At 37.8% G+C, this 27498-nt stretch overlaps 1 protein-coding gene across 4 annotated transcripts in view; it reads right to left on the bottom strand.

Annotated features, from left to right (window-relative positions):
- Positions 1-27498, bottom strand: part of POC1A (POC1 centriolar protein A) — a 164215-nt gene that overhangs the window by 118107 nt on the left and 18610 nt on the right. For all 4 annotated transcript variants that reach the window (XR_004232803.1, XM_031958241.1, XM_031958223.1 and 1 more), the window contains exon 7: positions 9362-9495. Coding sequence is in view for 3 of the 4 variants with exons in the window: in XM_031958241.1 (XP_031814101.1) it covers positions 9362-9495 (134 nt within the window). In the remaining variant the exon portion in view is untranslated. The remainder of the gene's footprint in view (positions 1-9361; positions 9496-27498) is intronic.

The following is a 27498-nucleotide window of genomic DNA, read 5'->3' as shown; positions in this document are numbered from 1 at the left end:
AATCTAATATGGGTTCCAATTTAGTTCCCACACTTACTGGTGCTGTGTGACTTTGGGCAAGCGACATCTCATTATACTTTATTATGTTCCTCCCTCACAACATTGTTGTGAAGAAAACAACCTGAAAATCTGCTGGGAACCCTGCAGCAGTTATGGCTCTTCCATTTCTCTAGTGATGATCACAAACAGGCAGAAAGAGACAAAGATGCTAATGTTTAAGTCATATCCAATTACTAAGTTAAAGGGTCACAAAGGTTCTACACTGCTCTGGAACCAAAAGACCTTAGTCCAAATCCTGCTTCTGGTATATGTTCATATCCTGGGTGACCTTAGTGAAGTCCCTAAGCCTCTATGCATCTCCACTCCATCATTGGTTTCAAAGGAGAAGGCTGAACTGAAGGGTAGGTGATGGAACTTTCCATTAGGTTCCTTTTAATGACTTCCTCAAACTCTTAAAGTGCCCAGATCCTAGGCCTCTGGGTCCCTTAATTCCCAAGGAAGTCCCAGGGAAGTTTCCTTTTTTCTTCAGGGAATAAGATAGCTGGGCCACTCTCAGGAATACCTAAAAGATCTTGGAGCCCAGGAGATATATTACAGGACCAAAAGGGACAAATGTCCCAATTTAAAAAAAAAAAAAAAAGGGGGGGGGGCAATAATAAAAGTCTACAGATTATAGAACAGTGAGCCCAAATTCTGATTTCTGGAAAGTGTCTACAATGGTAAGAGAAATTTAGTGAATCTTTACCCCAAAAAAAAAGTATTCCCAAGAGAGGAAGAACTGGTCATGTCTCACAGATCTCATTTCCTTTATTGAGTTACTAAACTGGTGGAAACTACTATAGTTTTCCTAAATTTTATCAAAACATTTGACAAAGTACCTTGTTATTCTGTAGGAAAAAAAAAATTTAGAAATTACACAGAATAGACAATTAGATGGGTTCAAAATTGCTAGTTGAATGACAAGATTCAAGACAGTCATTAATATTTTGACGTCAACTTGATGAGAGATGTCCAATGCAGTATTCAAGAGCCATTCTTAGTCCTTTTATTGGTAACTTGGCAATCTACAAACAAAACAACAAAACCCCCACCCAGGATGGCTTCTAGTCCTAGCCCTCTTCATCACTATTTTTGCAATTGCAGTAGCAAAGCGGTACAAGAGGGGGAAAAAAGGATGCTAAGAATCACCATTTGTCAATTGTCTAGAAACTTTGATTTGGCTACTGGTGGTCTAAATAGAAAGATCCATGTCCAATGACTATATATGAGACATATCTTGATCTTCTTGCTATAAATAAAACCAGAAGAAAGAATTGGACCACAAATTGAAGGATATCACCTAGACATTCCTTGGAGATGCAAAGAAAGGAGTTGATGGGGTTGCTTTTATTATGTACCTACCCAAAGGCAACAAGAAACATTTGGGGGATTTTTGGTCATCTCAAATTGCAAAAATTGCAGGTATTGCAAAAAATACATCCATGAAAATAACTGCCAACATCAGGAATAAATGAAGAGGTAGAGAAATTCCACAAAGAACATAAGAAAAACCCTCCAAATTATATAAATATAATATTCATTCACTTTATACAAAAGTAAAAAAAGGTAATGACAGTAAGAAATTTATTGGAAAACATAGCTCTGGAAAAAAGGAAGGTGAGATCAGAAATTTGTAGGATATGATGAATATTATGAACACTCTCTTTAAGAAAATAATTTGTAGATATTTGATATGGAAAGTAACAAATAACATCACAAAAAAATGAAATCAGCAATATTTTAACAGAAAAGAAAAAAATGTATTGATATGGGAATTATCTCTGAATCACTTGTCTAAGAAGATACCACCAACTTGTCACAGTAATGATGTACTTCTCATTATTAAAATAAAAAAAAAGTTAAAATTAAAAAAAGTTAAAAAAAAACTAGAAGAAAAAAAGATATGGAACACAATAGAAACAACACAATTCTAAACTATTCAAACAAGTGATTAAAGATAGGAAAGAGACAACAGAAATAACATAGCAAGAATGATTATTCTTTACAGACAATGAAACTATGTAAATCAATGGGCACAAGAAGACAGTGCCAGGAAAGGGTTTCAGCCAGCAAAAATTACATTTTAATCTGATACCAAAACTGTTTCCAATGGTGATCTGACACTTCTGGTAGAGAATGCCAAATGAGTAAATCCACTCTATCAATGCAGATCATTACCATCTCTGCAAGTGTCTAAGGTAGAATGTGAACTGAGATTTTCCAGTCTTTGAGGCTGGCTTTCTATTTTTCATGCCACAGTCTCTCTGTGACTGAAAAAGTAAGGAAGAGCACTAGACTTAATCTAAGATGAAATTTAACAGGAGTAAATGTGAACTCTTATACTTGGGTTTAAAAATTCACCTTTCTAAGTACAGAATGAGGAAGATATGGTTAGACAGCAGTTTGTCTGAAAAAACTGTGGTGGGGGGAGTAGTAAGGGGAGTAATGGACCACAACAGAGTATGGTCAGCAAAAGAATGCACCTTTCAGCTGCATAAAGAAAAAAATAGTTTCTATGAAGTTCCTGAGGTATTCTGTAACTGGCAGACCATATCTGATACGCTGTTTTGAGTTCTCAGCAATACAGTTTAGGAAGTCAAGAGATAAAATAGAACATTCAGGAGCACAATGAGGATGAAGGGCTTATAACTTGCTATTTATGAGGACCACTTGAAGGAGCTGTGGATGTTGAACCTGAAGAGAAGTCTCAGGGGAAATCAATCAATCAACAATCATTTATTTGTGCCTACATTCTATATAGGCACTTGCACCAAGTGCTATGGTAAGCACTAGGAATATATCAGTACAAAGAATAAAACTCTCTACTAGCAATAAGATTACATTTTCATAGGGAGATAACAAATACATGTAAAAATACAGACAGCATAAATATAAAATCAATAAATACACAGAGAGCAATTAAATACATGTTAATTTGGGAGAGATAGCACTTGCATTTGAAGGACCAGGAAAGGCTTCACCCAGAAGGCATCATCTGAGCTGTGCCTTTTTCCAGTGCAGAGGCACAAACACCCTAAAGGTCAGTTCGGGAGCCAGTTTATCTAGGTCACAGAATGTGAGTGATGTCCTAGGAAGCTTGAAAGATAAGCTGAGATCAGGTTGGATAGGACTGTAGGTGCTAAAAAGAGGTGCTCGATAGCCCAGAAGAACATTACTAATCTATGTAAAATGGGCAAGAGACAAATTTAGGAGGCTATTATCATAATCTAGGCAAGAAATGACTAGAGTTTGAATTAAGGTGCCAGCTGTGAGAGTAGAGAGAAGGAGTCAATGCAGATGTAAAGGCAGAAGCAGCCAGACATAGAAACTAACTGGATAAAGGGAGTGAACGTGCTAAGTACAGGATAATCCTAAAATTGTGAAGCTTAGGTACTAAAAGGATGGTGATGCCTTTGACAGAAGTTTGGAAGACAGAGTTTAGAGGAGAAAATAATAAATTCAATTTTAGATATGTTAAGCTGTAGATAGTAATAATAACAGCTAACATCTATCTACCACTTTAAGAACTTCATTCATTCATTTTATTATCTACATTTTACAGATGAAAAACTGAGGTAGACAGAAGCTAAGTGACTTGCCCAAGCTCACAGAGTAGCAAGTGACTGGGGTCAGATTTGAATTCCGTTTTCCTGATCCCATATCCAGTGCTCTGTGCATATGGCATCATTTACCTGCTTCTGGGATTTCAAGTTTGAGATGTCCAGCAGAGAGCTGATAATGTGGTGTTGAAGTTCAGGAGAGACTAAGGAGAAGTGTACAGATCTGGAGAATCATCTGAATAGTCATTGCTCAAACCACAGGATTACCAAGACAAAGGGAAGAGAGGGGAAAGAGAAGATAGCCCAAGATGAAATCTTGGATAGCAGCTACAGGTAACAGTTGAGATTTGAATGAAAAGCCAGAAAAAGAGCAGTTATCCCAGAGGTGAACCAAAAGAAGAATGCCATAAAAACCCAATGGGCAACTCTCTGAAACAGTGGGTGAAACGGGCTTAGAATCAGGAAGACTCTTTCTGTGTTCAAATCCACCGCTACTTCGCCCCAATTGCCTCAGTTTTCTTCACCTGTAAAAGGAGATGAAAAAGGAAATGGAGAACCCTTCTGGTTTCTTTGCCAAGAAAATCTCCAGTAGGGTCATGGAGAATTGTCTATGACTGAAAACAATCACCAAAGAGCAGGACATATTCAGGTGCAGAAGGCCAAAAGCAGCCGAAGTCAAGGGAGATGACAACAAAGGAAAGTCCATCAGATGTGTCAATTAAGAAATCACTCCCTAATTTTGGAGACAGCAGTTCAGGAATAAAACCAAGAGCCAGAGAGTGAGTGAGAAGTGAGACCAACCAGTGAAAACAACTTTTTCAAGAATGGCTAAGAAAGGGAACAGCAACAAGACAAAAACTGGAAGGGATATCAGGGTCTGTTGAAAGTTTTTAAAGAGAGGAGACTTCAATACTTTGAAGGCAATTGGGAAGATTGACAATACCTATCAGAACTGAGTTCACTAATTTAACAGGAGCTTTTATGTAGAGGAGGAGGCAGAAATGAGAGCACCAAGTAGAAACACAAAGAAGCAAATTTAGCTGTGAGATTAAGAGCAACTCATGAGACCCTAGAGCTGGAGGGATGGCCTGCCCCTCCTGAAGGGAAATGACAATCCATCTGTGAAGGACTTTGAGTCAAGTCTTTCTGATCCCTTACTGGTAGGGCTGGAGAGGCTACACTAAACATCTACTCTCAAATTCTTTGACCTAAGCTAGTGATCGCTCAAAGAGAAGTGATTTTTAAAAACTTCCTTAAAATTTTCACTCATTTCAAAGTGGTACTTTCTAGGCTTTGCCAACCACATGTAACAGATCTCCTTCCAGATTTTTCTTCTACTTTTCATAAAAAGTCCCCCTGTATCTAAGACTTACAGAACAACAGAAGGCCAGGGAGAATTGGGGATTTCTAAAAGCATTCTGGCAGAATCTTACTTAAAGCAAAACTAGAAGGAATAGGAAATCTTTTGTAACTCAAATAGCTGCCCTCTAATTGATCTGGTTTATAAGTAATTTTCTTTGGGTTTGGGATTTTTTTTTTCCAATTGGAACAAGGCCACACCTGTTCCCAAATTCACATATTGGTGTGTCACATTATTTTTAGCATAATGAGCTACCACAACAGGGGTAAGATCATAATAATAGTTTGCCTTTAAATGGAATCACAGACTTAAAGCTGCAAGGGATCTTAGAGGCCATCTAGCCCAACCCCTTTATTTGGCACAGCAGGGAGTCAGGAAGATGTGGGTTCAAATTTGACTTCAGATAATTACTAGGTGTGTGACCCTGGACAGTCACATAAACTCTATTTGCCTCAGTTTCCTCAATTATAAAGTGAGGATATTAAAAAATATCTCTCAGGGTAGCTGTGAAAATCCAAAGACTTAAAATGCTTAGTACAGTGTCTGGCATACAGTATGTGCTATATAAATGCCCATTTCTGAGACTCAGAGAGATTAAGTGGTTTGCCCAGGGCCATTGAGCTGGTAGAAAAAAGAATGAAGATTTCAGCCCAGACCCTCTGACTGCATAGTCAGGGGCTACTAGGGTTCTTGACACTCTCTGCCACCTGTTCAAGGGCTCCTTTGCTGCCTCTTCATCCAGGCCATTGCCACTGGCACGGGGTCCCCCAAGGTATTGCCCCAGCCCCTCTGCACTATATTACCTGGTGAGTTCACTATTCTCATAGACTTAACAGTTGATCCTCAGCTCTGAGCTGAGCTCAGCAGCAAGAAGCTACCTGCTATCCTCATGGTCTGACAGCAGGGGGCCTGAGATAGCTCTAGGCAAGACCCAAGCACTGGAAAAGAAGTAATGAAATGCTGAGCCTTGGAGCCCACAGCCAATTGGCTGTGATACAAAGTGAGAGGAAAGGGAAGAGATCATGCAAGGAGAGCTGTGGCTGAGGAATGATGAGGGCAGTTTTATCCATTTTCAGGTGCACAATATGCCAGCTGCCCGGTTGGATGTCTCAAACTGGGTAATCCACAGACACTTTAAACTCAACATTTCCAGAACTGAACTCCCTATCTTCTCCTCTAAAATCTTTCCCTTCTGGACTTCCTTGTTACTATCAAGTAACACAAACTTACCAGGCCCTAAATCAAGTTAATCAACTCTTCACACTCACTTCCTCATAACTGACTTTCCTGCCCCTTTCCTTCTCCAACACTGTCATCTCCTGGGCCTAGATTCTCATCTTTTCACATTGAGTCTTGCAACAGACCACCATTTGGTCTCCCAGACTCAAATCTCTCCCCTACTTCACTCAATCTTTCTAAAGCACAGATCTGACCATTCAATAAACTCCAATGGTCTTGGAGTACGGTCAGAATCAAACAAAAAACTCTTCAAACCTGACCTGCTCCTGCCTTTCCAATGTTCTGACATCTTACTTCTCTCTGCAGTGAAGTGACATGATCCTCCTTGTTGTTCCTCTCCTAGGACACTCCCTCTCCAGATCCTGACCATTTCACTGGCTAGCTATCCCTGTGTCTGGAATGTTTCCCCTTCCTCCCCATTTCTATCTCTTGACTTCCTTCAAGTTCAGCTAAAATCCTCTTCTATAAAAAGTCTTTTCTGATTCCTCCTCAATGTTAGTATCTTTCCTCTGCTGATTATCTCAATTTATTCTGTTTAAAACTTATTTAAACATAGTTGTTTGCATGTTGTCTCTCTCTTTAGACTGTGAGTTCCTTAATAACAGAGTCTGTTTATTTTTGACTTTTTGTATCACCAATGTTGAATATCTGGCACATGGTAGGTACTTGATAAGGCAGTCTTTGTAGACTGCCTTTCTATTATACCAGTTAACACGGCCCTCTCTGTGAAACTAGCAACCCAAGAATGGTGATATTCCTTTTCCAAATAAGCAAACTGAGTCTGAGACAAACTAGGTATATCAACAAGAATCACCTAGCTAGAACTAGATTTGAATCTGAGAGTATAGTGCTCTTGTCACTCTACCATATTGCCACCAATAAAAAGAAATGCTTAAGACTGAAAGAACTATCCCTTTAAAAAGGCTGAAGCTACCATAAGTTACACAGATGTTGATCCCAACCCCCTTTTTAATGTCTATTTCTTTCCAACATATAAGCTACTGTCTCCCAGGTTACCTAGATGTTCTATTGTTTCAAGTGTCACCGGGACACAGCCTAGCCAAAGCCAAAGTTCAGCAGACAGTAGGAGACAAGCTCTCCTGATTCCCAAAGAACACTGAACGGAAGCAGCAAGAGGCTACCTGCTATCCTCATGGTCTGACAGCAGGGGGCCTGAGATAGCTCTAGGCAAGACCCAGGCATGGAAAGCCTGCTTCATCCAAGGTTCTTTCACTGGAAAAGAAGTAATGAAATGCTGAGCCTTGGAGCCCACAGCCAATTGGCTATGACACAAAGTGAGAGGAAAGGGAAGAGATCATGCAAGGAGAGCTGTAGCTGAGGAATGATAAGGGCAGTTTTATCCATACAGCGCTTTACAGTCACTGACTGTTTTATAGCCACTGAATTTCATACCAACATCCCCACAAAGCAGACAAATCTAATCCATCTAACCCTTCTCATACATCACTGTCATCATTAGATTTTCTCATTCATCTGCTTCAGTGACTGACACTGTCTATAGGATCCAGAATGAATTTCTTCTCCCTCCGCCCTTGTTTGGCATTTAAGCCTCTCCTCAGCCTGTCCTGAACTAATCTTTCCAGTCATATGGCCTACTCCTTCTCTAGGTATATATTCTCCTCTGATCCTAAGAGTAAAGAGTCTGACTTGAATTTGTTTTCCCCTTAAGTTAATTATGAAGCAAAATGCATATATTTGACTATGTAGAATGCTGAATATTTTAACCATCTCAAACTTGCTGCAATAATTGAAAATAGGAGGGTAGTTAAAGGGAATCTTGACTAAAATCTCCCTTTCTTATTGATAACTGCCAAATCCTTTGAAATATCTATTGTATTTGTCCCTTATTTTATTTTCCCTTAGTTTAGATCTTCATTCACTTATACCTGAATGTTTGTGATTATCTTATAACTCATTTTCCATCTCCATTTTATCAACAAAGGAAACTAAGGCTCAGAGAGGCTCCCTGTGCAGTAGAGGCTCAGGAAGCATATTTCATATCCAAAATATACAACTAACAAGTGACAGCCCCAGAACTTGAACCAAAACCAGGGTTTTTTCCTACTAGACCAGGCTGCCAAGTATCCCTATATAGTAATTACAATATTAACACATAAAAAAGACATGGAGGTAGACATCCTATTCACTCAGGAACCTTTTCTTTGGAAGCAAATTCACCAGGCAACAAATCATCCTGGCACCTATAGAAAGTTCATAATCAGAAGGTGTTTTGGACAGAGTACTTGGGGGCCCTCAAAGAGCAGGAAGTAACTTGTGCAGTTCAACTTGAGAGAGAATTTGGTGAAGAACAAAAAAAAGCAAAGTTAAAAAAAAGATTTCTGAATGATTTGCCTCACAAGGCCCAGAATAAATGTCCTAAAAAGCATGGATTTCTATTCTCTCAGAAAATAAGGACAGAAAACAGAATGTATAAAGGATTATAGCTGGTTAGGGCAAGATAATAATAAAGCTCAGAGGCAGCAGCAAAGGCGCAGCATTCTCCAAGGATATTCAAACTGGAACACCACCACCATCATCGCCACCTACCACCACCACCACCGCTGCTACTGCCACCACCTTCCAAGTTTACCAAGCACTTCACACACTTTCCTTCATGTTAACCTCTCTGCAGCCCTATGAGCCAAGGTCTACATCTATCTAGAATAATCTTCGTTGCGCAGACAAAGATTGACAACTATAATTATATTGCCAAACCAAAGTTTTCCGGACTCTACTTCCTACATTCTATCTATTGTGGCTTTTCAATATAACTAAGGTTTCTCACTAGGATAGAGGGGTATTTCCTGTATTGTTTCTGTATAAAGTCAGAAGACATCCCTTAGTCTTTGCTGTTTCTCAGACCCTGCCTCCCCCAAGCCCTTCATCAGAAAATCTTTCTGCCCCTGATCCACTGGCTGATCCACAGGCTCTCTCAGGGCTTCCAGTCCACATCCTCAAATTTCCTCTAATTCTTTTCTCTCCAAGATGCCACTCCATGCCATTCAACAGAAGGAAAAAGAATCATGCCAGAGAAAATGTTTTTCCATGTTGTGTCCTGATGCTTGTGGTTATTTTAAATCTGGACTCATTTTTAATAGGCCCTGAATCTAGAGACATTGAACTGTTTGTTTATTGAACTCACCAGATGACCATGAAGAGTATATAGCAACCTGCCTTCCATCAAGTCTAGAATCTTCAATGTTGAATCACTGGAAGCTGTGATCAGGTAGTTTCCAGATGGGTGAAAGGAAAGGGCATTTACCACAGCACTGTGCACTAGGAAGAAGAAAATTCAAGTCAGACTCTTTACTCTTAGGATCAAAGGAGAATACATACCTAGAGAAGGAGTAGGCCATATGACCGGAAAGATGAGTTCAGGACAGGCTGAGGAGAGCCTTAAATGCCAAACAAGGGCAGAAGGAGAAGAAATTCATTCTGGATCCTATAGACAGTGTCAGTCACTGAAGCAGACGAATGAGAAAATCTAATGATGACAGTGATGTATGAGAAGGGTTAGATGGATTAGAGAGCGAGTATAAATGCAGGGAAATGAGTTATAAGATAATCACAAACATTCAGGTATAAGTGAATGAAGATCTAAACTAAGGGAAAATAAAATAAGGGACAAATACAATAGATATTTCAAAGGATTTGGCAGTTATCAATAAGAAAGAAAGGGAGATTTTAGTCAAGATTCCCTTTAACTACCCTCCTATTTTCAATTATTGCAGCAAGTTTGAGATGGTTAAAATATTCGGCATTCTACATAGTCAAATATATGCATTTTGCTTCATAATCAAACTTCAAGGGAAAACAAATATAAAATAGGGCAACATACTATATGTATAGACATGACACTTTAGACCACTAAAAAGAAAAATGAATTTTAAATTGAATGACCAGAAGTGGGAGAAGGTGTATTGAAATAGCAACCTTCGCCCCTGCCTCCCATGTGACCAAGAACAGGTGGCTGCTGGCCAGGATTAGAACTATCTAGGACAGGATAAAAAGGAATTGAGTATATAGTCTATCATGGTGTCATTGGGATTCTGTTTTAGCCAATTGAAAAATGCAAAATTAACTATTAAGTGTCTGAAGAGGCTTTAGCTATCATCTAAAAATGTATACTTAGGACTCTAGACAACTGTGAAGACATATTTCTATGACCCAATCCAGTCCCAGGAAAAAAAAGATTAAATTTCTATTAAAATGTCAACTAGAAATTAAAACTGTAACTCTATTTTTCATCTAATGAGGCACACAATTATTGTTGTGATGATGGACTTCAAGGGACCAACTTGGAAGGAAACTCTGGTAGTAACTGAATACTTTTTGGAGCCTATCTCCAAAACCATGTTAGTATACATCACTACAATCCAGTATAACTGATAACACCCCATAGGAAAACCTTTTCCTACATTCATTAAAATATTCAGATATGAAACTACTCTTTCTAAAACCAAAGTTACACTAAACCAGCTATTCGAACACTAAGCCAATTTGCTGAAATTTAAGTGTTTAGGGAATATAAAAAACATGTAACTGAGCATGCTCAATGGTGAGAACATTTAGTACTTTACATAATGAGTTATTTATATCTTTAAAATCCACACCAAGCACTATGAACACTAGGAATCGTGTCTGGAGGTAAGCCGAACATTTGCCACAGTCGGCTCAAGAAATAATACAGTGCCCAAGTCATGGGTAACAAAATGATGAGCCTTTGAAAAATTGCCTGATCTCCTAAGTACTAGAGATGAGAAGAAAGAGAAGCATCTAGCTATTTTTAAAATCAACTTTTTACCAAAATAAGGTAAAAAGATGAAAAAGAAGTAAATGAAAAGTAAAGCTAGTAAATGGAGTTCATCAAGGGAAATATGGTTAAAGTGGAAGGAACATGAAAATTAGGATTCACTAGTTTCTAGTTCTGGCCCTATCAGGAACTCACCATATCCACTGGAGGAAATCACTTCCCTTCCCAACCTCCAACTTCCTTATCTGCACCATGAGATGATAGCTATAGGTCACATTCTCTAATTAATTTGACCATACTTTAGGACATACAGAATCTATACATTCTCATTTGGAAAACTGGAAACCTATCAAAAATAGAGAAAGACTTAGAAAATTTGGGTGTAAAATGAAGGGAATGGAGGATACAATGTAATGGGAGATGATTATATATTGATGCTCACATTGAAGGAGGAACTGTATTACCACATGCAAAGTATGAAATTAGATGATATGAGGATACAGATCAAACACAGGCTAGAGTAGGAAATACCAATGTTTCATTCACACCATAAGGGAATAGTCTATGGCACAAAGCTTTGAAAGAGGATTTGGTGTGGGATGGAACAAATATCAAACACTGGTTAATGTTAAGAGAAATCTCATCAGGACCCATGATGAAGCAAGGTAGTCCTCTTACTCATCCCTATTTGAGTCTCCATCCCACTTACCACAAAGGTTGTTCTCCACCTTCCCTTCTTTCCTAAGCTTCACAGCACCCACAATTTAGTCTCTTAAGTGAGGACCTTACCTCACCCTTTACTGAAAAAAGCAAACTCCCTCTTCATCTCACAGCTCTTTGACATATCCCCATCTTTACTCCAAGTTCTTATGAAGTAATCATTCTTGTCAGTCAGTCAACAGGTATTTATTAAGCACCTACTATGTCCCATATATGTTAAGCATTGAAGATACAAAGCAAGGTGAGCTCACAATCAAACAGGGAAGAGAACATGTATTCTATATATCAACAAGTTTTAAGCAGAACATAAATTGGAGACAAATAAAAAGAGGAAAGACACTAAGATTAAGGGGGAACCAGAAAGACTTCCTGTAGAAGGTGGAGTTTTAGCTGGGACTTGAAAGAAGCCAAGAAAGCCAAAAGATGCTCATGAGGATGAAGTTTATTTCAGACACAAGGACAGCCAGGAAATGCCCAAATCTGGAGCTAGAGTATCTTGTAAGTCAAATAGCAAGGAAGATGCTGTCCCTGGAGTGAAGAGTAGCCTGGCCCGAATAAGATGTGAGAAGCCTGCAAAGCTAACACAAGAGTGAGGAGACTTGGCCCAAGTAGGTGGCAGCATCAAGTGAGGAGAGGACATCTAAAAGAGATGTTTGAATGTAAAATCAACAAAACTCTCATTGCGATCATCCAGTCAGTTGCCAAATCATGCCTAATCCAGTCCCCCATTTCTCCCCATTGAAGGTTACCAAGCTACCTGGGCAGTTCAGGCCTGTCTCACTTCTTACCTGGACTCCTTCCAGAGTCTCCCAGATGACCACTCTGCTTGGGTCTCTCTCCCCTCCAATCTATCTCACGCACACGGAGTTGCTAAAAGGATTTTCCAGACTCACAAGTTTAACCACTTCAAATTCTAATGACTCCTATTTACTTCTAGAATCAAATGTAGCATTTCAAAAAGATCCAAGGATATTTAAAACTTATTAAAGATCCAGGTCACAATAAGGTTTTTAGAAAACTCTAGAAATAGCCTGGCCCCTTTCTGCCTCTCCAGTCTCTATAAATGTTCCTTCTCCACACACATCTGATGGTCAAGCTACCAATTCAGCCACAAAGCCTGCTAGCCACTTTTCCCACATAACTCTCCCGTCTCCAGCTTTTGCCCTGGCTGTTGCCCAAGCCTACACTGTATTGCATCTTCCCCTCTGCCTCTTGAAATTCCCTAATGTCCTTTAAAATCTTTTCAGATGCCACCTTCTGTATGAAGCTTTGTTTATCTCCTTAGCTTCCAGGTCCCTCCCCAACTACCACATATTGTGTGTGTGTGTGTGTGTGTGTGTGTGTGTGTGTGTGTGTCTTCTGTATAAACTGATTTATGTGCATGATATCTTCCTTACCAGAATACAAACTCCTCAAGGACAGGAACAATTACATCTTTGTCTTTTTATCTTCTGTGCTTAATATAAAATCCAACACAGCAGATACTTAATATGGACAAGACTAGATGAAAACCTGAATTCAAGAAGATGACAGACATCTCTTTCCACTTGTTATCAACAACTACCTCCCCATCCTTTCTTTAGAAAATCCAATTTATAAAAGTCACTTTAGTAGAGCCAGTGGAACTCTTGTTCACAAGAAACAGAAAGTATCTACATTATGAATAATACCTGGTGCATCCCACCATCACAGCATACAACAGGAGAAAGAAGCTCTCAGGGCCAAAGAAAATTGGCACCAGGTTGGAGTAGAGCATTTTTAACATTAGGTTCCATGAGGTAGAAAGGGGTAAAGAACCCTTAGGAAAATATGCAGCTTTACTGCTCAATCAGCAAAAAAGCCCCAAAAGAAGCACTAGTGATGAATTCAAAGTAGACTATAGACTTTATGACCAAAGCAGAACTAGAGATCATTACTGATCACAAAATAGAAAATTTCGATTATACCAAACTGAAAAGTTTTTGTACAAACAAAACTAATGCAGACAAGATTAGAAGGGAAGCAATAAACTGGGAAAATATTTTTACAGTCAAAGGTTCTGATAAAGGCCTCATTTCCAAAATATATAGAGAATTAACTCTAATTTATAAAAAATCAAGCCATTCTCCAATTGAAAAATGGTCAAAGGATATGAACAGACAATTCTCAGATGAAGAAATTGAAACTATTTCTAGTCATATGAAAAGATGCTCCAAGTCATTTTTAATCAGAGAAATGCAAATTAAGACAACTCTAAGATATCACTACACACCTGTCAGATTGGCTAAGATGACAGGAAAAATAATGATGAATGTTGGAGGGGATGCTGGAAAACTGGGACGTTGATGCATTGTTGGTGGAGTTGTGAACGAATCCAACCATTCTGGAGAGTAGTTTGGAACTATGCTCAAAAAGTTATCAAACTGTGCATACCCTTTGATCCAGCAGTGTTACTACTGGGCTTATATCCCAAAGAGATCATAAAGAAGGGAAAGGGACCTGTATGTGCATGAATGTTTGTGGCAGGTCTCTTTGTAGTGGCTAGAAACTGAAAACTGAGTGGATGCCCCTCAGTTGGAGAATGGCTGAATAAATTGTGGTATATGAATATTATGGAATATTACTGTTCTGTAAGAAATGACCAACAGGATGATTTCAGAAAGACCTGGAGAGACTTACACGAACTGATGCTGAGTGAAATGAACAGGACCAGGAGATCATTATATACTTCAACAACAATACTATATGATGACCAGTTCTGATGGACCTGGCCATCCTCAGCAACAAGATCAACCAAATCATTTCTAATGGAGCAGTAATGAACTGAACTAGCTATACCCAGAAAAAGAACTCTGGGAGATGACTAAAAACCATTACATTGAATTCCCAATCCCTATATTTATGCACACCTGCATTTTTGATTTCCTTCACGCTAATTGTACAATATTTCAGAGTCTGATTCTTTTTGTACAGCAAAATAACGTTTTGGTCATGTATACTTATTGTGTATCTAATTTATATTTTAATGTATTTAACATCTACTGGTCATCCTGCCATCTAGGGGAGGGGGTGGGGGGTAAGAGGTGAAAATTGGAACAAGAGGTATGGCAATTGTTAATGCTGTAAAGTTACCAATGCATATAACCTGTAAATAAAAGGCTATTAAATAATTAAAAAAAAAAAGTAGCCTATAAAAGATCTGACAAAGAGTAACTGGATCCAGTGAATACAAAGAAGTAGACAAGTAACTAACTCCTATCCCAAACATGCCTCTGTAATGGGGAACCTAGGAAATGTCATGGGAACCCAATTCACTCAAAGCAGAGATGCATGAATATTCTGAACAACACAGCAAGAAGAATGGAATTTGAATATTACTAAGTAAAATAAACTGCCTCATACAAGTTCCTTTGATTTCACCTCTGATGATACAGAATAATAACTAGGTTAGATTCTATTAAAAAACTAAATGTGTTCAAAATCCATGACTGGTATGGATAGTAAATTGCAAAAGTTTGTATTCTCTAAGTGATAGTTCAGTGTACAAATGAACACAATCAATTTGACTTTTGAGAAGTTAAAAAACAGCACCAATTTTCCTCAGGGTAGCTTATATTGGCCTCTGATAGTGTAAAGAACCCTGGGCTTGAAGTCATGAGACTGCCTAACACATACTATCTATGTGGCCAAAGCCTGTGCAGAGCTACTGTCCCACTGTAGTTGTCTCCTCTCTAAAGCCTTGCATGAATGAGTGTGCTTTGAATGTTTACTGATCAGTCAGTCAGCCTAAAAGAGACTCTGTATCTGTCCCTACATTCTCTCACCTCAGTGCTTTGTTCTCAGGAGGGCCACTTGACATGTGTTGCTATGAGCAGAGACAGACTTGTGGATGGCTGCAATGGGGGCAGTATAGGGAGATGCCTGCCTGGCCAATGCAGATTTTGTGGGCAGAATAGAAATCTCTGTGGGTTGAGTGATTTGGGAAAACAATCTGCAAAGCTGCCGTAGGTGTTGGAGAAATGTTCTCAGAGTACTACCACCATGGTAATAGTTAGCCCTGCCCTGCCTGGAAAGAAGGCAGAGATGACAAAGTACCATGGCACCAGCTTACTCAGGCATCACTAGTGCTTTTCTGACTGACCAAACTCCTTCTCATGATCATTTGATTGAAATAAGTAAAAATTGACTACATTTACATTGGGCTTTTGATTCCCAAAATGAAATGCAATTCCAAGGGTAAAAGCTAGCTTAAGGAGCTCCTCTCTTCAAACAGCACATAAATATTCTTTTTAAAGGGAAAAAAAAAATAGATGCATGAGTAGGCTAACTCAGAACTGTCTTCTAGGAGTTGGACTTCCAGCTTCAAAAATTAATTCTTTCCCACTCAATGCTAAGTCATTAAAAAAAAAAATTAAAAATTTTTAAAAAACTAAGCAAAAGGACACAAACCTGCCCTTTGGGTTTTTTTCTTCAAGGGAAGGAAATCTAAAAACAGGAATATGAGCCTTATCTGAGGAAGTGGTAAGATTCAGAGAATAAACAGGAAACTTGGGAGCTTCCGGTTCTAGTTCCAGAGCTACAGAACCTTAGACAAATCATTTATCCTCGCTGTGTATTCACAGCTTACTCCAAAAAGGGGAATACCAAGATTGCTTACTTCATGCTCTTGGGATACAGGACAACAAATTAAACAACAAATACCCTTAGAGACGTATAAACCAAAAGCATCCCAGAGATCTAAAAGATCATCTATTCACTTTATATAGGGGGAAATGAGTCATCCCAGAAAAGGGAACTGATTTGCCCAAGGTCTCATAGCTAGTTTCAAATTGCTAACGAAATCCTGAAATAGAATCTTAACATGACTTTAAGCTCTTAGAACGCTTAGACTTCTAGCACCTACTGCAGTTCAATGGCTACCAACAAAAACAAGGCTATGGCTCCCACCTGGTGCTCTGAAGTCTTTCTGCAAGTCCTCTGCAGATTCTGACTAATGTTCCTTGCATTTCTGGAAAGACATTATTATGGTCGTTTCTGAAATGAATAGAGAGAGGGCAAGTGGGTGGTAGGGAGGGAGGAGAACTTATGCTCAAATCCAGCCTCCAACTCTAACTAGATGTGGGACTCTGTGTAAGTCACTTAACCTCAACTGCCTCCAAAAAAAAAAAAACCCACAAATAAACAGGGAGTCCAAGAAGAGTTCAGGCTCCTCTTTCTGAATTCTTATGTCAGAATGAAAATTCTAAGGGAGAAAACTACTTTTAAAACCTAAACCTAAAAAAAGGAGACAAATTACTTCATTTTTCAGAGACTCAGTGCCTCTTTCCTTTTTCAAAATAGGGGTATTGGATACATGTGTGCCTACCTCACAGAGTGCTTTGCAAACTTTAAAGCACAATGTGTCAGTTATTTTTATTATTATTATTCAAAGGGAGAGAGTACTATCTTCATGGATATGTTCATTTTCCTACCACCCTACTAGACACCAAAGACATGTTAAGCCAGAATATCCAGACAATGCTCTACACTGACATTCCCGGCCTCAAGCAGAGGCAAGGGTCCCCTGGGACTCGGTTAATTACAAAACACAAAATGCAGAGAAGTCAAGAATCTTTGGAGCATCTGTGCTTCCTAGGGCTATTGGGGCCGATTCTAAAAATGACATTCTTGCTTTTAGAGTGGCAACATGCTGCCCCCTTTTGGAAGCATTTTCATGCATGACAACAGGCTGGTTCTAGTGCAGAGATCCCTCACCATGGTCGTGTAGTACCCTAATCAAATTCTGAGTTATCCTCAAGAGATGTCATGAAATTCACAAAACAAAACCATGTTTACTTAACTTTTTAAAAATGAGATATAGCATTTGGGGGGCTCAAAGTTGCAAAAACCACGTATCTCAAAACCAGGAATGTCTGATGTATAATTATGGCATAATAGTCACTGCCACATTTCTAACAGTGGCTTTGAGTTCTCTTCCTCCTCTATTGAAACTGCTCTGAAATCCCCGGTAACCAACTCTCTAAACTTTGAAGCTAACTCTGCTGCATTTCTCAACACTTGAACTACTGAGCATGTCTTCCTCAATACTTCCTCACCTCTGCATTCACATGGATAGTCTAACTCCCTTACTGTTGCTTCTGTCTCTTTCACCAGCTCTTCCCTTTCAACTTCCCAAAGGTCTGTCAGTTAGCCCTATTCTCTTTGCTCTCCTTTCCTTGACAATCTTCCCACTCACTCACAGCTTTGATTCCTCAATCTGTATCTCCGTACCCTTTAGCTTTAGTGCTACACTTCCAACAGTCTGATAGATATCCTCAATTGGATATCTCAGTACCTTAAACTCAAAATGTCCAAACCAAAAATAATCTTTCCCAAACCTGTCCTTACCCTCACTTCTCTGATTTTGTTGACAGCTCTATTAATCATTCAAGAGATTAAACTGCTGAATCACCTTTGAGTTAGGAGGAAGGTTCATATTCCACATCTGATATGTACAAGCTCTGTGACGGCAGACAAGTTCTTTAACCCCAGAAAGCCTCAGTTACCTCATCTGTAAAGTAGGGAAAATACCACTTGTAGTACTCACTTCACAGGTTTGCTCCTTAAGATCAAATGAAATAATGTAAAACCCTTTGCAAACTTTAATATTAATGAATATTCATAATTACTGCAATTATTCTTATTTAACTATAACCAGCAATCAAATAACTGAAAAGCATTTGTTAGGCACCTGCTGTAAACCAGACCTTGTACTAGGCATTGCAACATATATAAGTATACACAAATAAATATTTCCTAAAAATACAAAGTAGTTAAATAAAAGGGCCATCAACAACTGGGAAAATCAGGAAAGCCTTCAAGTTTGAACTATATCTTTAAGAACAAGCAAGATTTCCCAAAATAAAGTGAAGGTGAGAAGATAATACATTCCAATCAAGTAGAAAAGCCGGTGCAAACACAGTGAGACAGTGTCACGTGTGAGGGACAAAAAGCAGACCCGTCTGGCTAGAAAGCAGAGCGTGGGAGGGAAACAACATACAGTAAGGTTGGAAAATAGGTTGGAACCAAAATATAAAAGACTGAAAACTAAGCCAGAGTTCACCTTCTGCCCAAAGGCAACATGAAGCCACTGGAGCTTATTATAAGGAAAGGGAATGACACAATCAGATGTGAAGTTAGTGATAGTCAATTTGGCAGCAGGATGGAGAAAGCTCTGGATCAGAGAAAGACTTGAGGCAAGGAGGTCAATTAGGAGGCTGTTGCAGTAATCTAGCTGAGAGGTACTAAAGAGCCTAAACTAAAGTAGTGGCTGTGTAAGTAAAAGTAAAATTCAAAAGATATTGTAGATGTAGAAAAGACAAGATTTGGCAACTGACTAGATATGTATGGAATGAGGAATGAGAAATCTAGGTTAGCATCAAGATTATGAATCTGAGATATGAGGAAAATGGTATCATTTCTTCTTTTTTTTTTTTACCTGCCCTTTATTTTTATTTTTTTTATTATAATAACTTTGACAGAACCCATGCCAGGGTAATTTTTTTTACAACATTATCCCTTGCACTCACTTCTGTTCTGATTTTTTCCTCCCACCCTCCACCCCCTCCCCTAGATGGCAAGCAGTCCTATATGTGTTGAATATGTCGTAGTATATCCTAGATACAATGTATGTGTGTAGATCCAAACAGTTTTCTTGTTGCACAGGGAGAATTGGATTCAGAAGGTAAAAATAACCCGGGAAGAAAATCATAAATGCAAACAATTTACATTCATTTCCCAGTGTTTTTTCACTGGGTGTAGCTGCTTCTGTCCATCATTGATCAATTGAATCTGAATTAGGTCTCTTTGTCAAAGAAATTCACTTCCATCAGATTACATCTTCATATAGTATCGTTGACGTATATAATGAACTCTTGGTTCTGCTCATTTCACTCAGCATCAGTTCATGTAATTCTCTCCAAGCCTCTCTGTATTCATCCTGCTGGTCATTTCTTACAGAACAATAATATTCCATAACATTCATATACCACAATTTGCCCAACCATTCTCCAATTGATGGGCATCCATTCATTTTCCAGTTTCTAGTCACTACAAACAGGGCTGCCACAAACATTTTGGTACATACAGGTCCCTTTCCCTTCTTTAGTATCTCCTTGGGGTATAAGCCCAGTAGAAACACTGCTGGATCAAAGGGTATGCACAGTTTGATAACTTTTTGGGCATAATTCCAGATTGCTCTCCAGAATGGTTGGATTCGTTCACAATTCCACCAACAATGTATCAGTATCCCAGTTTTCCAGCATCCCCTCCAACAATCATCATTATTTTTTCCTGTCATCTTAGCCAATTTGACAGGTGTGTAGTAGTATCTCAGAGTTGTCTTAATTTGCATTTCTCTGTTTAATAATGATTTGGAACACTCTTTCATATGAGTGGTAATAATTTCAATTTCATCATCTGAAAATTGTCTGTTCATATCCTTTGACCATTTGTCAATTGGAGAATGGCTTGGTTTCTTATAAATTAAGAGTCAGTTCTCTATTATTTTGGAAATGAGGCCTTTATTAGAACCTTTAACTGTGAAGATGTTTTCCCAGTTTGTTGCTTCCCTTCTAATCTTGTTTCCATTAGTTTTGTTTGTACAGAAGCTTTTTAATTTGATGTAATCAAAATTTTCTATTTTGTGATCAATAATGGTCTCTAGTTCGTCTTTAGTCACAAATTTCTTCCTCCTCCACAAGTCTGAGAGATAAACTATCCTATGTTCCTCCAATTTATTTATAATCTGTTTTTATGTCTAAATCATGGACCCATTTTGATCTTATCTTGTATCGTGTTAAGTGTGAGTCCATGCCTAATTTCTGCATACTAATTTCCAGTTATCCGCAGTTTTGTCAAATAATGAATTCTTATCCCAAAAAGTTAGGATCTTTTGGGTTTGTCAAACACTAGATTGCGATAGTTGACTATTCTGTCTTGTGAACCTAACCTATTCCACTGATCAACTAATCTATTTCTTAGCCAATACCAAATGGTTTTGGTGACTGATGCTTTATAATATAGTTTTAGATCAGGTACAGCTAGGCCACCTTCATTTGATTTTTTTTTCATTAATTCTTTTGAGATTCTCGACCTTTTATTATTCCATATGAATTTTGTTGTTATTTTTTCTAGATCATTAAAATATTTTCTTGGAAGTCTGATTGGTATAGCACTAAATAAATAGATTAGTTTAGGGACTATTGTCATCTTTATTATATTCGCTCGACCTATCCAGAAGCACTTAATATTTTTCCAATTATTTAAGTCTGATTTTATTTGTGTGGAAAGTTTTTTGTAATTTTGCTCATATAATTCCTGACTTTCCTTTGGTAGATAGATTCCCAAATATTTTATGCTGTCAACAGTTATTCTGAATGGAATTTCTCTTTGTATCTCTTGCTGTTGGATTTTGTTGGTGATGTATAAAAATGCTGAGGATTTACGACGATTTATTTTATAACCTGCAACTTTGCTAAAGTTATGGATTATTTCTAATAGCTTTTTAGTAGAATCTCTGGGGTTCTCTAAGTATAGAAAATGGTATCATTTCAAAATAAATAGAGATGTTAGGAAGATGGTGGCATTGTGGGGAAGGGACATGGGGAGTCAGAGAAGAGCCCTGTTTTGGATATGTTAAATTTGATGTATCTCCAGACAGCCAGTTTGAAATGTGCAATAGGCAAGTAGTGAAGAGGGATGGGAGCTTGGGGAGATGTAGCAACTGGATACAAAGATCTGTGCAGACATGATAATTAAACTAAAGTCACTGAGAGAGAAGGAAGGAGAGAAAAGAGGAGAAGGGGAGGAGAGAGCACAGGAAAGAGACACAGAAAACAACCACTGTTTGGGGATGGGAAAATTCATCCTATCCCATTCTCACCACCATCACTGGAGTCCTGATCACCTCCTTCCTGGAGTATTGGACTCTGTAAAGATCTCTTAAGTGGTCTCCCTGATTCCAAGGTCTCTCCACTTCTAATCCTTTCTTCACACCAAACACTGGTATGATATTTGGAATAATGCCTTCTGAACAAAGAACTACCTTACTCAAAAACTCAGAAACTCCTCAATGCCTACAAATAAAGTAGGCGCCTTAGCTTGGCATTCAAACCTCTATAAACTGAACTCACCTGAACCTCATTTCTAACTATTCAATTATTCATCATCACCCACTCTTCTCCTTGTATATAATCTCTGCCTTTGTTCAACCCATCTGGCAAAGTCTAAAATGGACCCTCCAAACTAAACCTCCATAGCTACTGTTGAAATCTTTCACCCTTTCAGAATCTACTCCTCCACAATGCTTTCCCTGATCTCCCTAAGTAAAAGTAATAGTTCCCTCCACAGATTTCTCAGAGCACAGTGTATGGGCATCTCTAACAATCAATAGAAGGCCTGACATATGAGGGATAATAAATGCTTATTGACGGATTTGATAGATTTTACTTTTATCTTCTCATTTATATTAGAACTATGCTTTCCAAGATTTCAAATTGCCCAGAACTTGCAAAAGACCACCTTTTTAATATTAACATTCTACTAGTAGTCCTATATGGATGCAAATTGTGAATACAATCATCTCAGAAGAATCAGAAAATTTAAACTCAAAATTCTTTGACCAGTATTGAAAGCCCTCAATAATCTAATACCATGAGTCTGTTTCCTCTTCCTCTTCCATTAAATTAATTTCTAGTCAAATCTGACCACCCTTTTTGCCTGAGATTTCCTTCCACAGCAGCTCCAAGACTGAAAATCAACTTCCTTCTTCAAACTCACATAACACTTTATCTGACAGCTCTCATATATTTGTCAAAAAATACTATATATCAATAATCTGCTGGTTTTCTGCACATCCACTCTAGACTATCAACTCCATGAACTGTGTCATGTTTTCATCTTTGTATACCTAGAATCCAAAATAGCATGCTCACTATAAGCATTTAATTTGCATTCAGTGAGCACTTAATAGTCCATCAGTAGCCATGTAAAAACATTTCAATTGCACTGTCTACTTTAGAAAATACAAATACCCCTCTGTCCTTCCTATTGTCCCAGGATTGGCTCCTTCCCTATATGAAATTTCAGCCTCCTTATTTAGGGTGACTACCAAGCAGGGTAGCACTTTTTATTTGGAATCCAGGAAGGACTTGAAAATGTAACATATTGTCAGCTTCCCTTCCTTTTTTTTCCTACCTGAAGGGAAATGCTCAAAAAAGACTAACGGAATCTTAACAAGACAGCTATAAGCTCACATCCAGTTTGGTATCCGAAAACCAAAGTTGGGGACTTAAAAGAACAACACAGGGCAGTCAAGAAACTTTAGTGTGTTCTCCTCAGGCCAAATTCCTGACTTTTACCCAGAGCCCTAGGCTTCTGACTAGAGGGGGACCTTTGGTACCATTTCTTGAGCAAATGCTAAATGTAAGGCTTTGTGTTAAAACTACAAAGGCTGTTGTTGACTAAGTTGACTAAGTAAAGTTGACTAAGACAAAATTTCTGACTTCAACGAGTCTATATTCTATTATAAAAAATGAATGTTACATGAACAGAAAAAAGAACAAGGCAGATTACAATATAGTACAAACAAAACATGGAGATTCAAAAGAACAACATATAACAAACAAGTTATGAAATAAGAGGATGATCACGCAATAAGATGGCACTTGCATTGAGCTCTGAAGAATGAAGAGAAATTTTAAAAGCAATTTAATAGGTTACATAAGCAACAAGATGGCAGACTAGACACTTTCTCCAGTCTTTACAACCTATCAAATCTTCCCCAAACAGAAATTATGCACAAAAGATAAAATAATTTCAATTGTTTCTAAAATCTAGGAATAACAAGGGTTCAAAACAAATTTTTAAAAATTCAGAAACTGATGCTCACTGACACTGAGCTAGCTCACTTAGCATCTTTTTCTCCTGCCTATATTACCAGTAATGAAGCTACATGAGAAGACCCAAGGACATGATACAGGCTTACATCAAAATTTATTTCTCTGCCTTGGTTTCCTCTCCCTCCTTCCAGTACCATAAAGACTCTGAGCCAGCGTGTGGAAGTTTTATTGAGTCTTGACAGCTAGCTTGGCTATGGCCCTTGAGAAGCAAAAGTCTGCCAGGAGCTGCAACCCGGAAGCACTAATGCCACAAAGTGCTAGGGAAAGCAGGCTCTGAACTGCCAATGTGGGCCAAAGAACTAAGGAACAGAGGGAATGAGAAAGATCACCAGACCAGAATGTTATATATGTGAGATATGCAATACTCCATCTAGCTGCTATGAGTTCTGACCACCCAAAAGTCAGCTGGGCAGAGACTTAAGCTGGTGAACCTTAAACTTCCCAGTGTGGGAGAAGGCTAAGACACTTTGAGATCTAGTCCCTAAGGAAACCACAATCAGAGATGAGGGAGCCATAAGTGAACAACAAAGAAAATAGGGAGTAAAAAAGACTGGAAGAATCAAAGATCCCAAGAAGAAGAAATATCAAAGATCTTTGTAAACAGATAAATCAATAAGAAAAACATTAACAACAGAAGAAAATATGGCCTCCAAATCTAGTAAACAAATCTAGGCACCTATAAATATTGCAAAATGAAAAAATGATCCACACTTGATATAACAGATGACTCCATAAAAGAGAAATGAGAATAATGAGAACACAATTATGTCTTGCACATCAAAAGCAAAGAGTAGAATAGAAAAACTTGAATCTGCAAAGGCAAGTATTACTAAATAAACAAAAGAGAAAACAATAGATTGAGAATGCAAATAAACAGAAGTAAAAAACAATCTCAAAGAAGAGAAGAAAAAAAAAACAAGACCATTAAAAGAACATATGCTCTTTTTACAAGCAAAAATACAGATCTCAAAATAGGATGAACAGATACAATCTAAGGATCACAGAGTTCCTGACAGAACATTATAGGACAAAAATGGTTAAAAGACTTGTTAATCAAACAAGACAACAGAAGCAATTTTAAAAGATAAAATAGGTAACTTTGATTATTTAAAACTGAAAAGCTTTTGCACAGATAATATTAATGCATCTAAGGGAAGAAGGAAAGCCAATAAATAAATAAATAGTCTTCATTTCAAATTTCTCAGATAAGAATGTGGCATCCAAGATATATAAACAATATATATGCGTGTGTGTGTGTGACTAATAGCTATTCCCCAATAAATAAATGGCCAAAAGATATGAACCAATATTTCCCAAAAGAACTACATAATGTTCATAATCACTTTTTAAAAACAGTTCTAAAATAAAAAGTTCCAAACCACTAATAAGAGAAATGTAAATCAAAACAACTCTGAAATTTTACTTCTCAATTAGCAAACTAGCAAAATGACCAAAAAAATCAAAGGATATGAACAGATAATTTTCAAATAAAGAAATTGAAACTATTTGTAGTCATATGAAAAGGTGTTCTAAATCATTATTGATCAGAGAAATGCAAATTAAGACAACTCTGAGATACCACTACACATCTCTCAGATTGGCTAAAATGACAGGAAAAGATAATGGCAAATTTTGAAGGGAATGTGGGAAAACTGGGACACTGACACATTGTTGGTAGAACTGTGAATGGATCCAAACATTCTGGAGAGCAAAAAATCTGGAACTATGCCCAATAAGTTATCAAACTGTGTATACTCTTTGACCCAGCAGTGTTTCTACTGGGCCTATATCCCAAAAATATCTTAGAGAAGGGAAAGGGATCTACATGTGCAAAAATGTTTGTGGCAGCCCTTTTTGTAGTGGCAAGAAACTGGAAATTGAATGGATGCCCATCAATTGGAGAATGGTTGAATAAGTTATGGTATATGAATATTATGGAATATTAGTGTTCTATAAGAAATGATGAGCAGGCTGATTTCAGAAAGACCTGGAGAGACCTACATGAACTGATGCTAAGTGAAGTGAGCAGAACCAGGAGATCATTGTACATGGTAAAAACCAGACTATGCAATGATAGATTCTGATGGACGTGGCTATCTTCAACAATGAGATGATTCAAACCAATTCCAATTGTTCAGTGATGAAGAGAGCTATCTACACTCAGAGAGAGGACTGTGGGAACTGAATGTGGACCACAGCATAGCATTCTCACTCTTTCTGTTGTTGTTTACTTGCATTTTGTTTTCTTTCCCAGGTTTTTTTTTCCCCTTCTTGATCTGATTTTCCTTATGCAGCAAGATAACTGTATAAATATGTATACATATATTGATTTAACATACATTTTAATATAATTAACATGTTTTGGACTACCTGCCATCTAGGGGAGAGGGTGAGGGGAAGGAGGGGATAATTTGTAACAGAAGGCTTTACAAAGTTCAATGTTGAAAAATTACTCATGCATATATTTTGTAAATAAAAAGCTTTAATTAAAAAAAAAAGACAAAAAATGGTAACAGTAACTGTGGGAGGAATTGTGAGAAGACAGGCATACTACTATATTGTTGGTAGCACTGTAAAACGATATGACCATTTTGTAAAGCAATTTCTAAAATGTTCATGCCATTTAAACCATAGAATCTCTTACTGTTGCAAGGAAGGCATCAATAAAAGAAAAAGTTCCCATATATTCCAAAATATTTATAGTAGTACTTTGTGTAATAGCAAAGAACTGATACTTATGAAAAGTAGATGCCCATTAATTAGGAAATGGTAACAAACTTGTACATGAATGTAAATGGCACACTACTGTATTGTAAGACATTATGCCTATGATGTATACAGAGAAGTATGAAAGATGTACATGAGTATGTGCAAAGTAAAGTAAGCAGAGCCAAGAAAACAATATGCACAGTAGCTACAATGTAAATGAAAAGAATGGCATAGTAAAAAAAAAAAAAAAAAACCCAAAAAACAAAAAAGCAAAAAGAACCAAAAAAAAAAAAAAAAAGTTAATAAAATTATAAAGCTCAAGCTATTTGAATGAAGAAAGATAAAAAGATACCTCCAATTCATCCCTCCATTAAAGTGGAAGTTCTATGGGTGTTACACATAACACATGTTCTGGGATTTTCTCAATTTATCAATCAGTTATGTTATTTCCTTTTTCCTCTCTAGAAAACAAAACCCATCATATATCCCATGGGAGAGTTCTCAAAGTGGGGGAAGGAGAAGAATACATGGGAAACTCTGTCAATGCAAGAAACAAAAAGCATCAATTTTTTAAAAAATTGTTTCTATAGCAATTCATCCTGTGTTACTCCAAAGCTCAACAAATTTCCCCAAATTTCTTCAAGTCTGCCTCTAAAACCATCCAGTCTATTACCTTTACTACCTAAATTCTTTTATATTCCAACAGCAAATTAGTTTGATTCCAAAACTTTGCATCTTTCCCTATTATGCCAGTGTTGTTCTAAGTAGCAAAGGGAACAGATGCTGTGCAAAATGTTTCTCACATATTTCATGTGCCAGAGTCTACCAAATTTTTTCTCCACTCTTTCAAACATTACCAAAAGGGCTTTTGCCAGGTTGTCAAGGAGCATTGTTCTCCTCTCTTCATTCTCAGAGTTTGGAGGAAAACAGCTATAGCGCTGGTGTCTGTTTCATTTCTAATGCACAGCCTATTCTCACCATTGAGAGCCAAGGGCCAAAAGCCACCTCGCCCTAAAATGGAGTCAAAAATTAGAGACAAATGAAAGCAGCAGTCAAAATGTAGCCTGACCCATGGTGCAGATTCAGACAATTTAATAATCATGAATATAAAACAGGAAGCAATCTTCTCTCAAGTCAGACAAGAAGCCAGCTGGAAGCATGTTGATTGTTGCTTGCTAT

The sequence above is a fragment of the Sarcophilus harrisii genome, chromosome 1 (genome assembly GCF_902635505.1).
Source record: "Sarcophilus harrisii chromosome 1, mSarHar1.11, whole genome shotgun sequence".
NCBI classification, from domain to species: domain Eukaryota; kingdom Metazoa; phylum Chordata; class Mammalia; order Dasyuromorphia; family Dasyuridae; genus Sarcophilus; species Sarcophilus harrisii.
This window is presented reverse-complemented; position numbering and strand designations above follow the sequence as displayed.